The following is a 14,110-nucleotide window of genomic DNA, read 5'->3' as shown; positions in this document are numbered from 1 at the left end:
TATAAAAAATTAAAACAAATAACATGTAAAACATATTTATTTTAATTTTATTTGTTTCATTTCAATCTCATTATTTTAATCTAATTTCTACTTTTAATTTAAATGTCAAGATTTTGAAATTTAAGTTTTAAAACTAAAAATTCTGTTTTAGTTTTAGTGAAGTTACAACCTTTACAAAGCAGCAAGTATAAAGATAATGTTGAGTCTATGTAGTAGGAATAAAAAAACATTTCACATACCTCATAGGCAACTGGAAGAAGAACTTGATGGAAGACAGCTAAATAATCAGCATTACCCATTCCAATTGAATTAATGGGTACATTGAAATTAAAACCCCTTCCTGTGCCCTCGCCAACAAAGTCGAAATCAGATTCCCTTAAATTAGGCCAGAATGAACCATGCTCATAACGATGTATGGAAAAATAAACTACCCTGAAAAAAAAAAAATCATATGAATATAAAGCTCCACCAAACAGCAATTAAGGAGACATTTAAAACAGATGATTAACCTAGGATCATTATAGAACATCTGTTGCGTCCCCTGTCCATGGTGCACGTCCCAATCGACAATTAGGATTCTTTTATAACCAAGTTTCAGGGCATGCCTAGTAGCTAAAGCAGCATTATTAAAAAAACAATAACCGTTAAATTCACTTCTCATAGCATGATGTCCAGGAGGCCTAAAACATAATAGAATCATATATACAAATACTTATACTTGGAAAATAAAAAACAAACACTACAAGCAACAACCCACATTTCCAAAGTTATTTTTAAGGCATCAATATTAATCCCAAACCAAAATATTTCAAATAAGATCAATAAAATTTTAACAGAAATTTCCTTCTGTAATTATAGTCAAGATGGCAATATTTCCCCTAAACATGCATTCATAAACAGAATAAGAGAAAGTAAAAAACTGACTACTGTTCCCATAATCATGGAAACACAAAAATATTAATAAGACTGGTGGAATATAAAAACTTTTACTACTGCATTTTTTCACTCTGCATTACCTTCTAGGAGTTTATCTTAAGCTTTCCAATGGTATATTATACTCATAAATTACAATTCTGAATTCCATAAATTTATCATTAATCAGGAAAAATAAGTTTTTCTTTGTATCCTTTAGTTGAAAATCAAAAGCTTTTGAAGTTCATATTTATGCATGTTTAATATTGAATGTTGTAAAAGGATCCTATAGAACAGAATGTCGTAGGTTAAATACAAATGTCATTATATAATTTATAATTTCATCCAAAACAAAAGAGATGCACAACCTGTACACTATCATTATAATTAGTAATTAAATGATATTACAAATGAATCAAACCTAATGGAAAAAAAAGATTGGTTTAAATTAAACCAAATAAACAAGTCATTATAAAGATTTCAATCATTGGTAAGATAAACAAATGATCACCTTATAAGAGCCATTCCATTTTGGATTTTTTTATTACATATATCATCGACAAGCTTTATAGCACTTCCAGCAGCCAGTAAACTGCAGTCATAGGTAGTCTAGAAAACCAAAAACAATTTAGATTATAACTAATTTAAGAAATATAATGTTTAACTGAATAATTCTATCTGAAGACCAATTTTTTAGGATTATATTCTAAAAACATGTAAATATTAATAAGATATATAGAATCGTTTTGACAATAACATTACATTTTCAGAACTCATTAAGGAGATAAATGGGCATTCTAACAATTTACATTCTAAATTCTAATTTAAGAATTTATCATTTAGTAAAATAAGGTTTCTAATTGCATAAATACGTTAACAAGAAGGACCTCAGAAAAATAAAGAAACAGAATTATAAGGCAGTAAACAATAACTTTTTTGTAAAACTTGAGCAAAATAGGACACAAAAATATGTCTACACTAAAAGTTTTCGAATAACATTCAACAATTTTTATTTGGACTTCACACTTATCATTAAAAAACTCTGCTTTCCACACTTAAAAACCCTTACTAAAGCCAATACAAAACTATAATTATAAGGATGGCAAAACAAGATAATATTAAAAAAGTAACATATAAAATATTAAGAAATCACTATCTATATAAATATATATACACACACACACATATATATACATATCAAAAATTCATCATTGTACAAGAGGTTAATATAATCCCAATACCTAAAAGTAGTAAGAGTCAAAAGATCAAAAAGCCAAATTGAAATTCATGAGAGTAGAATTCAAAATTAACTCACAGGATGTATATAAATGGCATCATAACGAGAAGAAATATTTTCAAGATGACTTTCATCAACACAATTCTTAGTTGATTTTAATAGTGATATAGAACCAGGAGCATGTAATGTGAGGAGTTCTTCTTCGGTAGCCTGACGAGATTCAATCAATTGACAGCGTTTCACTAGACCAAGATCTTCACATCTTAAAAAAAAGTTCAAATAATTTTATGTTGGACAGATATTTAAAAATTTGGTTAGTAATAAAAAATTGTCATTAGGAAGTACCTCTGAATTATACTTGTGAGCCTTTTAGGGCATTCAGGATAATTTTCATCCCACAAGCATTTATGCTGTGCCATTTTATTATCATATACCAGACCAGTAGGTATATGTGTAGCTTCTTTTGCATCTCTAGCCTTCAAACAAAAACAACGGCATTCAATAAAACAATTAAATGAATTGAATCTATCGATTATGAAAGAATTATATGAATTTTAAATATCACATACGTTTGAAACACAACTTAACTCATCGTAAGAGGAATTAAGCTGATTTTAAAGGTAATAAATAATTTATTTGTAACAACCAATAATGGAGGAAAACTATTATTTCCTCAAAAGAATTTTATTGAATTAGAAAAAACAAAAAACTTTTGTTTTTAATAGTTGACCATTGATTCCCCAGGGATCCCCCTACCCCTCATTATCATATTGTTAGGTGGAAGAGGAGGTAAAAGTGATATGTATGCTTGGTTGTAGATAAAATTATGAAGTTAGCAACAATGAACAAGTAACAATAATTGTTAACTTCATATTGCTGTCAGTTCTGAACAGCAAATTTGGTTTAGACCCTAGCAGATAATAAAAAAAAAAGTTTTAACTTAAAACCTTAATAAAAAATAATTGCACTTAATATATACTTTTTTATCCATTTTGTTTTTAAAATAAATAAAATTATCAAAGGTAATTAAGTAACAGAATTGGTAGTCCAGAGCAATATTTGATTAAAGCCATGAACATGTGTACACCTTGTTTAAATAAAATTAATTTTATCAAATTTTAGTCTTGAAACAATTTATATTTCTTCATACGTCTGACGTTTCGGCCAATTCAGCCATTCTCAAGGACAATCTTAATACAATTTTAGAACCATATCAATTTTAAAAACTTTATGCAGACAATTCTGCCCAGGTCATTAATTTCAGTTCACAATTAACCTACTTTGTCAATTCTTTATATTAAATTAAAAATTAAAACTTTTAATCACAGTTAATTTTTACTATTATAATTTATGACAAAAATCCTAATAATCAGATACCATAACTAATTGTTGTTTCAAAATTAAATTAATTTTAACAATGTTAAATAATTCCTAAATCACATATTCAGAAACTGAAATAGAATTTAGAAATAGAACTAAGCGGAAAAAGATGAAGTAAAAGGTTCTTAAATATTTCAGCTAATGAGCAATTGGGAAAACCCAATCAAGTATTAATTAGGAAGATGAGCTATTCAGGATAAGGTATTGATCAACTTAAATCACAAATATTTAATGATGTACTACACTGTGTATGCCTGGAAAAAATCTAATGCATTTTTGTGTTCTTACGTTACCATCAAATATTGTAATATACACCTCTTGGGTTACAGATTTTTAAAAAAATTATCCTAGTTTATTTCAATACAACAAGCAAATCAAATAATAAATTTTACATTAATTTTTTAATTATTAAAAATTCAAATTATTCACTACATACCATTATACTTAATTTGAACCTAAGCTAGTTTTAAGAAGAATCACAATTACTATACCAAAAAAGAAAAGAAATGATACAGAATTAAACAAGAAAAAATATTTTATGCATATCATAAATAAAATTTGTAAATGATAATTAAAACAAACAAGATCCATGGGGGAGAGGGGGGAGGGGTGTTAAGAACAGTCAAGGTCATATGTCAGATCTGCATTCCCTCCAAAACTTTGATAAGCAGAACAAGATAACAGACAATAAGGCTTATTGGAGAATTTTATAAAGTCTAATAATTAAACGGAAGAATTTAATATTAATAACAATGGATAGCTTTTTAAACCATTATGAAAATCGTATTTTATAAGCGGTATACAATCACACTACCAGTATCATGTACAAAAACAAATTAAGTTAACAGTTCCAAAATGAGACAAGGGTGGATTAAAAAATGTTTAAAATTCAAATAAATTATTTCTAAAAGAAAATTATTCATACTTACAACTTGATATACATCTTGCACAAATGAGAAGACTGGTTTCTTATTTCCCATTTTAAGTTGTGCATTTTTCTTAGCTGCAACCAACCCAGGGTTCGGTTTAGCCTATATCGTTAAAACCATGTTTAATTGAAATGGAATCATTAATTAACTCAAAACTAGTATTTCTATCGAATACCTGGTTATTGATCCGAGAAGATCTCCTTAAAGGACCTTCTGAAGGTTTTTTAAGGTGTTTTTTGGGAGGTTCTTCCATTTCCTTGTGCCCCATGAGTCAAGTTTTAGTTCACACCAGGGTAATTAGTTAAGTTGGACTTTTTGGGGTTTTTAACAGGACTGACCAATACCCATAACACTTTTCAATGTACAAGCACTAGTAAAAAGTAAAACAAAATAGCTTTTATTCATCATCAAACAAGTATTTTCAGGTAAGAATCATATAAGACTTGATCAACACTTTCAATGACATTTATTCAAATAAATGAACTTATAATAGTTGATTATCATAATCAATATAAATTTGAAACACTCATGTGTAACGAAATGTTTCTCTGAAAAAATCATACTTCACTTACTCTCACATATCACACCCACTATACTTCATACATCTCACAAATCCATAAAAACTCTTAGTCTGCCTTGATAAAAATTAAAGATAGCGGTCGATTTGGGGCATGGAAGATGAAGTACGATCTTAAATTAACAGGGACTAAGTTCAAATCGAAAAAAAAATAAATGTTATCTCGTACCCCAACTTCTTCTACCCCAATATCAGTCAAAGGTCACGTAATGAACATATGTTTACCTATTTGGTCGCTGAGCTATTGGCCATAGAGGCACAAGATCATCAAGTGGGCACTGATCTCCTCTCTGATAGGCTAGGGCGATGAATAACCGCGGTCATACTGAAACCTTATTGGTTCCCTCCAACCATGGCCCTTCCTCACAAGGCATAACTTATTTATCATTATCCAATCACAGCTTGAAATTATCTACTGACGTAAACCCTACACCTCTTCCTTATATCCTTTGTTAAACTGAATATCATTAAATATCTTTAATCTATTTCCTATAACAAGCAAATAAATCAGATAATTTTGTTTATAAAAAAAATATTTATTAGAATATCCCATGTTGGCATTAATTTTTTATATTCATGATAGGGATTTTAAATATCATTCTCTAAACTTATTTTTAATGGGGAAACCAAAACAAATTTACATGTTTACTTGCTAGCTCAGCAATCATTATCTAGAAATGTGACGATGCATATAATATAGTCTTAATATAAATAAAAGATAAATTTATATCATTCCAATCTGTTTAATCAAGTCGGATTTATGTATGAGTTACATCAACAGTGACACGAAGCTTTGATCCCTCTTACAAACTTAAAACTTAAAATTAATGGATGATCGTTGATTGACCGTTTATTATTAATAAATGGAAGTGGAAGGTCTGGGTGCAGCCAAAAAAGTGATTCAAATAGAATAAAACTAATAAGAGCCAACGTTTCGACCCACTTTGCAGGGGGCTTAAAACTAAAATATTAATTAAAATAAAAATATAAGCGTTGGCTATATAAATGGTATATAAACGTTGGCTCAATAAAATAGTATAATTATCTACTATTTGAGTTTTTTTGACCGCACCCGGACCATATTCCATTCAAAAATATAAGAACAGTGTGTGAGTATAATAGAATATGAAATACAAAGTAAACTATGGTAGAATGAAAAAATATGTGAAAATTCTATAAAAATATGAGCATAATAATTTTTTTTTCAAAAGAAAGAAAATGATGTTCAAAGATAAGAATAAATAAAAAAATAATAAATATAGATTAGCTCCTTTGCATAATTTTATTTTAGCCCTGACTACACTGTGGGTCGGAACATCGACAATCAATAAATAGTTTAAACTTTTTTTTTTTTTTTTTTGTGTGTGTGTAGTGGGGAAATCTATACCTACCTCCTTTCTTCCTGCCTAATTTTTCAGTTTCTACCCTTTTTAATCAGGACCAGGTACTCCCCTCCCCGTTTATTTGATATTTTTATAATTATTATTATTAATTTTGCTTGTTACATACCTTACCTTTTCCACATTTATTTCACCTATCTGTTTACTATTTACACCCACTTTTTTACCATACTTATTTCTAATGAGTATTAATCTACAATTTAATATTCTAGTTCTTTACTTATAATTCTATCACACCTGTTTGTATGTATTAGCAATTAGTCTCCTATCCACTTACATATATTTATACTTTTTAACTTAAGCTTATTATTTTTTTTCCCATACTTTCTTACTTTCTCTTTATATTTATTCTAATGTTCTACTTCTTCTTACAATGTTTGTATGTTGTTTTTTATTTAGCCCTGCAAACGTTGGTTAACATTCAATAGTTTTTCTCATATTTTGTACCTTTATTGGCCGCCACTCGGACTATCTTCCTACTATCAACTTCGTATGGTCAGCTATCTTCTGCCAATAAAAAACAATTTTTTATTTTATCGCAGCCCTGACATCTTTAAATTTACATATGGTCAGTCATCTATAGGGTTGGCAAATAAGTCCTTTCGGTTTTGTATTCATGTTTTGTTTATAATACGTCACATTTTTCTGATGCAATTAATCCCAACAGAGGATTGTTTATCCTATTTGTAATATACAAACAGTTATGGCTGTTTACACTTGTTAAAATTAGGTCAGTATTGTGTTTGTGATCCAGCTGAGAAGATGGACGGAAATGTCGTGCATTATAGGCATATTTTGCTTTATTACTTCAAAAAAGGAAAGCGAGCTTCAGAGGCACATAAAAAAATATGCGGGGTCTATGGGGATAATGCCTTAACAGAGCGCACGTGCCAAAATTGATTTGCCAAGTTTCGAACACAGAATTTAGACATAAACGCACCGCGACCTGGTCGTCCATAAGAAATTGAAACCATTGATGTTAAGGCGATAGTCGATCAAAATCCATCCCGATTAGTGCGAGACATTGCAGAGGTTCTAGTCGTATCACATACAAGCGTAGAAAATCATTTTTGGGAAGCTCGGCTACGTTTCTAAGCTTGATGTTTGGCCACTCTCTGACCGAAACCAACTTGGCAACACGGATTTCCATTTTTGATTAACTGCCGAAACGTAAAAAAAACGATCCATTTCTTAAAAGACCTGTAACAGGGGATGAAAAGTGGATTGTCTGCGATAGTGTGGTGCGAAAAAATCTTAAAGACCCAACAACCGTCCACCTGGAACCACATCTAATGCGGGATTGCACCCAAAGAAGATAATGCTTTATGTATGGTGGGATTTCAAGGATGTGATTTTTCATGAGCTATTGCCAAAAGGTGTATCGATCGACTCCACTCTATACTGCTCATAATTAACAAAATTGGATGAATCGATTCGAAGAAAACGCCCAGAACTGGCAAATCAAAAGGGTGTCATCTTCCATCATGGCAACGCTAGGCTCCACACTTCGTTAGTCACCCGCAATAAATTGTTAGCCCTTGGGTGGGGTCTTTTGCCCCACCATTTCTATTCACTGGATCTTGCTCCTAGCGTCTACTACTTATTCCGGTCTTTACAAAATTCCTTAAGTGGAAAACGAGCAGAAGGTCAGGGAGCCTTTTTCTGGTTTATCTTTATTTTACTCCAACGTTCTAGATGCTAGGCCATTATCAGGGAGACGTATGTATCGATGTATCCAAGTTTAATTTTTTTTTTCAATTACAGGCTATTACGTCTATATCGATTTATCAAAAATTACACTTTTATATCAATCCTCTTAAACTATTTTAATCACTAACCTCTTTATTATCTCAGTTTCAACAACAAACAATTAGTGCTCGTAGGTAAATTGAAATTAATTTTTTTTAATAATTTACTTGCTATCAAACAAGAAATAAATACAAAACATGTTAAAAGTTAAAAATGTAAATAGTTCGCCATGAGGAGTGAGTTTCATCCTCAGAATGCTTTGGAGACCAAAAAAAGTAGGAAACCTTGGGATTTGAGAACCTACTTCATACTGCGAAAATTATGGTGAAACATTGTACTCAGTGAGTTACTAAAATTTAAAATCTACAACGACATTTACAGGTGATCTACGAATTCGCTTGAAAATATTAATTTTCTGCCAATTCATTTTAATTCATATACGTTTATGATGAGAATAATTATAATGCGTACAATATAAAGTGTGGTATACATTTTAATTTCTTAAGGTTCATTTAATTTTTGTAGTATTAGATATAACATGGCTTGAAATGGGGAATATTGTTAAAATGAGTTTTACTGACTAGAAATTAAATATAATAATTTATTACTATCATCTAGACCCAATCACTCATAGTACTTCAATAACGATAATGCCTAGAAAGCTGAAATTTTATACCCTTAAAAAAAAAGAGCCAGGGATAGGCTTTAACAAATCAGTCGCCATTTTGAAACAAAATGGTGTGGATTAATGCTCAATTCCGAGGGGCATTGTGAAGTGATCTGCGACTTAAATTAAATAATCCTAAGCTATTAAGTGATAATACCAAATTCATTAAGCAGTATCTCAGTCTGTTGTAGAATAATAATAATTGTTAAAACTTCACGTTAAACCTTAAAGTCATCAATTGCGTCATTACGATGTATTATAATTTTAACATAATCTTATGCGAAAACAATCTTTGCCTTAATTTTTCTTAAGGTTTTGATTTTAAAAACATGCCCTCTAGAAGATAAATGCTAGTAATAAAGAATGAATTAACCTTTCATTTTTACTCTATATAGTTCGTAAAAATCCAGTAAGTGATACTCGTTCTGGAACTTAAACCCGCTTAAAAAATATTTATAGTAATTTGCATGCAAAACGATACTGATTTTTTTGGACTTTTTTTTTTATTCGTCTGCCAGAACAATCTGAAATTACACTGAAGAGTATCCACTAATTTGGTTTGATGATTTTGACTTAATTTCAATGTTTTTTGTTAATGCTTATACCAAATGTGAACTACATTTACTATCAACAAATCTAATTAAGTAGCACAAAAATCATAAAAATCTTTCAGAATTCCTAGTATAATCTATTTCAAGTTTTTTAAATTTATTTTAAATATCACTTCTATTTTTACAGTTATTGACAGAAAGTATCGCTTAAATCTAAGCATTGAATGAAAAGTATCGATATATCAGAGCTTAAAGATCAAAACCTACCATTTGGAACTTCTGTTAGCTTATCAGTAACCTATTATCAAAATTCAGTCGGTGTAGTGGTTATATGTAATTTTGTTTTTATGTGAATATGTATGTTAAAAATCAATTTTTAAAATATAATATTAGTTACTATACGTTAGTGGTGTAGTATTAGTTTTTTCTTAACACACTATTCCAGTCTGAAATTTAATCAAAGCAATGTCTTCAAAAGTTGACAAGTATTCCATTTTACTGCCAACTTATAATGAAAGGGAAAATCTTCCGATAATTATCTGGCTGATTAGTCAATACTTAACAAAGAAGTAATTACATTTTTTACAAAAATTTGAATGAAAATTTTAACTAGTAGTTTGTTAAAATTATTTGATTTAATTGTTCCAGAGATTATAATTTTGAAATAATAATAATTGATGATGGAAGTCCAGATGGAACCCAGGAGGTTGCAAAAGAACTTCAAAAAATTTATGGAGATGATGTTATTGTAAGTTACATTTTGATACCTAAACTAAATCTGGTTATCATTTTACAATTAACTTCATGTATAATTCTAATTTCAGTTACTTAGACCCAGAGAAAAGAAGCTAGGTCTTGGAACAGCATATGTTCATGGAATCAAGCATGCCTCTGGAAATTTCATAATTATAATGGATTCGGACCTCTCTCACCATGTATGATAAGTAGCTTTGTATTTATAAGGCTAGTTCATTTTAGATAGTAATTCATTCTAATTCTACTTCTCTAGCCCAAGTTCATCCCTAAGTTTATCGAAAAGCAAAAGGAAGGGAATTTTGATGTTATTTCTGGTTCAAGATATATCAGTGGAGGTGGTGTATCGGGATGGGATTTTAAACGAAAGCTTGTTAGTAGAGGTGCTAACTTCCTCACTCAGCTTCTACTGAGGCCAGGTGCATCAGATTTAACTGGAAGTTTCAGGTAAAGTTATGTTCAAGAAGAATCATGTTTTTCATAATTCAGTTACATGATTTCAAATGGTTTAGTATTTATTTATTTAAGTTATAAAAAGTCACTTCTGATCAAGATATAATAATTTGCTATTTTTATTAATCAATAATTAACTATTGTTTTTTAGGCTGTATAAAAAAGATGTTTTAGAAAAGTTGATTAGTTCATGTATTTCAAAAGGCTACGTATTTCAAATGGAAATGATTATACGTGCAAGACAATTCAATTATACAATTGGAGAGGTATTGTATTTCATTAATACTTCAAACATTCAAATTATTTGATCCAATTTACCAAAATACTTCACTTTCTCTTAAATTTATCATTTGTTTTAAACAGAAATGTTAAGGTAAATAATTGCTCTTAGATAGTGTTTTTACGACAGAATCATGTGTCATTTTTATAGTAAATCACTCTTGGTTCACTGTAATCAACCTCATTCAGTTTTCTAATTTTAATTGTTCTGAAATTTATTTCAGCACATTTAGAAACTGCTTACAATGTTTATAAAATATTTCTGACTTAGTATATTTTATATTTCTTACCTATATTATTTCTCTGATAATAATCTTACGCATTTAAGGTACCGATTACATTTGTTGATCGAGTCTATGGAGAAAGTAAATTGGGCGGCTCTGAAATAGTGCAGTTTGCAAAAGGTTTATTGTATTTATTTGCCACAACGTGAAAATCATTACAGCTCTGTCATAAATTTAAGGTATGGTATAGCACTGTATTCTTTTTTAATTTCAAAATTGTTTATGTAATGTTATAATGCTTGCTTAGAAAGTTCATAGAATTGGCTCAGTGTAATTAATCATATAATTTTATCTGCTCCTAAGTGCTTTAAAATTCTGTCTTTTCCTTCTTTTTACCAATGCCAATCAGATTTCTTTTTGATATGAACTTAAATTATGTTTTTTAGCCTTGTTTAGTAAATTTTAAAAAGATCATGCGCTATTAGTTTTCTTTTTAGGATTGAACATAAGTTTTAAAAAAAGAGAAACTAAATTTTAGATGTACTAAATTAAAAAAAAAAAAAGAAATAAATTAGTTGACCTGAAAAAGTAGTTAAAATACATACTTTGTGTGTGTGTGTTTATATATATATATATATATATGTATAAATTAGTTGTGTAATTCTTCTGATTTGTTAATTTTCTGTAATAATTATTTTTTTATTGTTGTCTAGATTGTTCCCTTTCTAAACTAAACCCTGATCAATTTAAGAATAAGTGGAGCTTCCTAACAGACCGAGGAAGTAAATTAATTCCTTAAGCGTGATAATCTTAAGTTGCTGGATATGCCAGAATTGGAATTAACATGAGGAGCAGTTTTGTCTTCAATAATAATATAGACGATTTTTATTGGTTCCTGATAAATATGATTGAAAGGCTTACTAACAGCTTGTATATCTTGTAAAACAGGAAACAAATTGTACAGTAAAATAAAATACTATCCATATTTTGAGTTAATATATATATTTTTATATAAAATTACCATTTAATGATGTTTTTAGGTTTATTAACCCATTAAAAAAAAAAAAAAAATACACTTCTATCATTGTTTCTTCAAAGATATGATTTTTTTTCAAATTTTGAGACTGAAATAAGTTGATTTTGTCGAGTGGTCAGCTGACTTTTAGAAATATTGTTTTTAAAAATATAAATACTTTATAATTAATTACTTTAGGTAGCTTACAATCTACTACCTATCAAGATTAGAAAATGTTATATGTTTGGTGTGACATGGGATCCATACAGCATTAAAGATTGTTTATATTCATGTATGCATTTATTTTAATATATCAGTCAACATAATATTATAATTCAGTCTATATAATGAAAATAAATGTTGCATTATAATTAATACTAATCTATTTCTCAAGGAAGCATGTTGACACTTGTATACAGTGTTAACAAAATTATATATTATGCTATAATCCTATCATTGGCTGAGAGATGGTTATTGAATTTAGCCGTTAAATTGTCATATTACATTTAAAAAGTTAATAATTAAAATTTATTTTAAAACAATCTTTGTATAAAAACAAGAATTTAAATTATCTTTTACTATTTTTTATTCATATCCATTCCTATATTGTGATTAAATTTTCTAAATAAAGTAAGTCACTTTTTTACTTATGCTTATTTGATTGGTGTTTGCCTACCATAATTAGCTCCATCATTGTATACTTCCCTTTCTTTTTTTGACACTATCTTGTTATCACTTGTTATGTATGGCCACTTTTTATCTGTTTACAAATATTTATAAGCTGCTTTAAAGTTTTTTTCTCATTAAAGTTACTCCTGACAAATGATTTGATCTGGGGGTTCATGAGAAAATGTTCTGATACGTTTTGCAAATCAATTTTTAAATTGCCATTTTTAAAAAAAAAAAATTAATATTTGTGAAAAGTCCACCAAAATGATGATTCTACTCATCTATTTAATTTTCTTAAAATTGGTTTTGAATTACTCTTTTAGAATATAATAACCTTAAATTACCTCTAATCTTGCCACCAGTAATTGTAGAAAATTTGAATTATTATTTGATTGTAATTTTTTTTTTCCTTTTCCTACGTCGGCCCAAGACTCCCATTGGAGTCCTACACTGCCCCTGTTGTTATATTATAAAAGAATGGAGCTGAGAATATGAATTGTTATCATTTATTTTAATTATTATTATTTTATTTAATTTGTTATTATTTATTTAATTTTAAAAATCTAATTTGGATTCTGCTATAACTTTGCACAACGCCTGAATAGTAGCCCTATCTAGATCTGCCAGCCCTTGGAGGAAAGCGCTATTATTTTGGATGAGGGGATATTTAATCCTGTATTTGTCATATCTACTGCAATTTAGTATAATATGTAATGGGTCTTCGATAGAGTTACATGTCGAGCATTTATCATTATTTTTAACTTTGATTAATGTTAAGCCGCGATTCGTACGACCGTGGTTAATTCTTAATCTTGTAAATAAGACTATATCTTTTCTGTTTAACTTGCCACAAGTGTTAGAGAACCATGGGCGTGGAGAGACGTTAGGTTGGATAGTGAAATGATCTTTCCCTTTCAAACTTGACTCCCAGGCATACCTATCCTGCCATTCACTAATGAAGTCTTTTTTTAACCATCTAAAAATTTCCTGTAAAGGCAGTTTCGCATTTTCCACTCTACTCGAATATCGTTTTGCTATCTTATCAGCTCGCTCATTGCCGTACAAACATGACCTGGAACCCATTGGACCTTAAATTTGTTATTTGATGAACTATGAACTTCTTCTATTATGTTATTTATTAGGTAAGAGGAAATATGCTGCCGATGTATGTTTTTGAGTGAATTGCATATGGAAGCGGAATCTGTTAGAATTACAAGTTTTGTATTCTTATATTTTCTGTTTGCTATTTTGAAAGCTTCAACGACACCGTATAATTCAGCACTGTATATGCTAAATTTGGTGGGGAGGTTTATCG

General features: G+C 29.2%; 2 protein-coding genes across 6 annotated transcripts in view; one reads left to right on the top strand and one right to left on the bottom strand.

Annotated features, from left to right (window-relative positions):
- Positions 1–5,391, bottom strand: part of HDAC6 (histone deacetylase 6) — a 32,446-nt gene extending 27,055 nt beyond the window's left edge. For 2 of the 4 annotated variants that reach the window (XM_014415446.2, XM_014415448.2), the window contains exons 1-8: positions 5,031–5,254; positions 4,634–4,828; positions 4,459–4,560; positions 2,495–2,625; positions 2,228–2,411; positions 1,424–1,521; positions 510–680; positions 240–432 (exon numbers count right to left, since the gene is read on the bottom strand). In XM_014415446.2, coding sequence (XP_014270932.1) covers positions 240–432; positions 510–680; positions 1,424–1,521; positions 2,228–2,411; positions 2,495–2,625; positions 4,459–4,560; positions 4,634–4,726 — 972 coding nt within the window. In that variant the 5' untranslated portion in view covers positions 4,727–4,828; positions 5,031–5,254. The other 2 variants (XM_014415447.2, XM_014415449.3) reach the window with 2 other exon arrangements.
- A 2,889-nt stretch (positions 5,392–8,280) lies between these two features.
- Positions 8,281–12,772, top strand: Dpm1 (Dolichyl-phosphate mannosyltransferase subunit 1). Of its 2 annotated transcripts, none has more exons than XM_014415397.3 (7): positions 8,281–8,525; positions 10,051–10,150; positions 10,227–10,337; positions 10,412–10,602; positions 10,760–10,874; positions 11,216–11,350; positions 11,825–12,772. In XM_014415397.3, the coding sequence occupies exons 1-6, from the start codon at positions 8,506–8,508 to the stop codon at positions 11,318–11,320; spliced, it is 642 nt and encodes a 213-aa protein (XP_014270883.1). In that variant the 5' UTR covers positions 8,281–8,505; the 3' UTR covers positions 11,321–11,350; positions 11,825–12,772. The 2 variants fall into 2 exon arrangements, with proteins under 2 accessions (XP_014270883.1, XP_014270882.1); XM_014415396.3 differs by lacking the exon at positions 8,281–8,525 and adding an exon at positions 9,560–9,971.
- Positions 12,773–14,110: the final 1,338 nt, after the last annotated feature.

This window comes from Halyomorpha halys, unplaced genomic scaffold (genome assembly GCF_000696795.3).
Source record: "Halyomorpha halys isolate HHAL.00 unplaced genomic scaffold, Hhal_1.1 Scaffold100.1, whole genome shotgun sequence".
Taxonomy (NCBI): Eukaryota; Metazoa; Arthropoda; class Insecta; order Hemiptera; family Pentatomidae; genus Halyomorpha; species Halyomorpha halys.
Note: the sequence above shows the minus strand (reverse complement) of the source record. Positions and strands in the feature narration are given on the sequence as shown.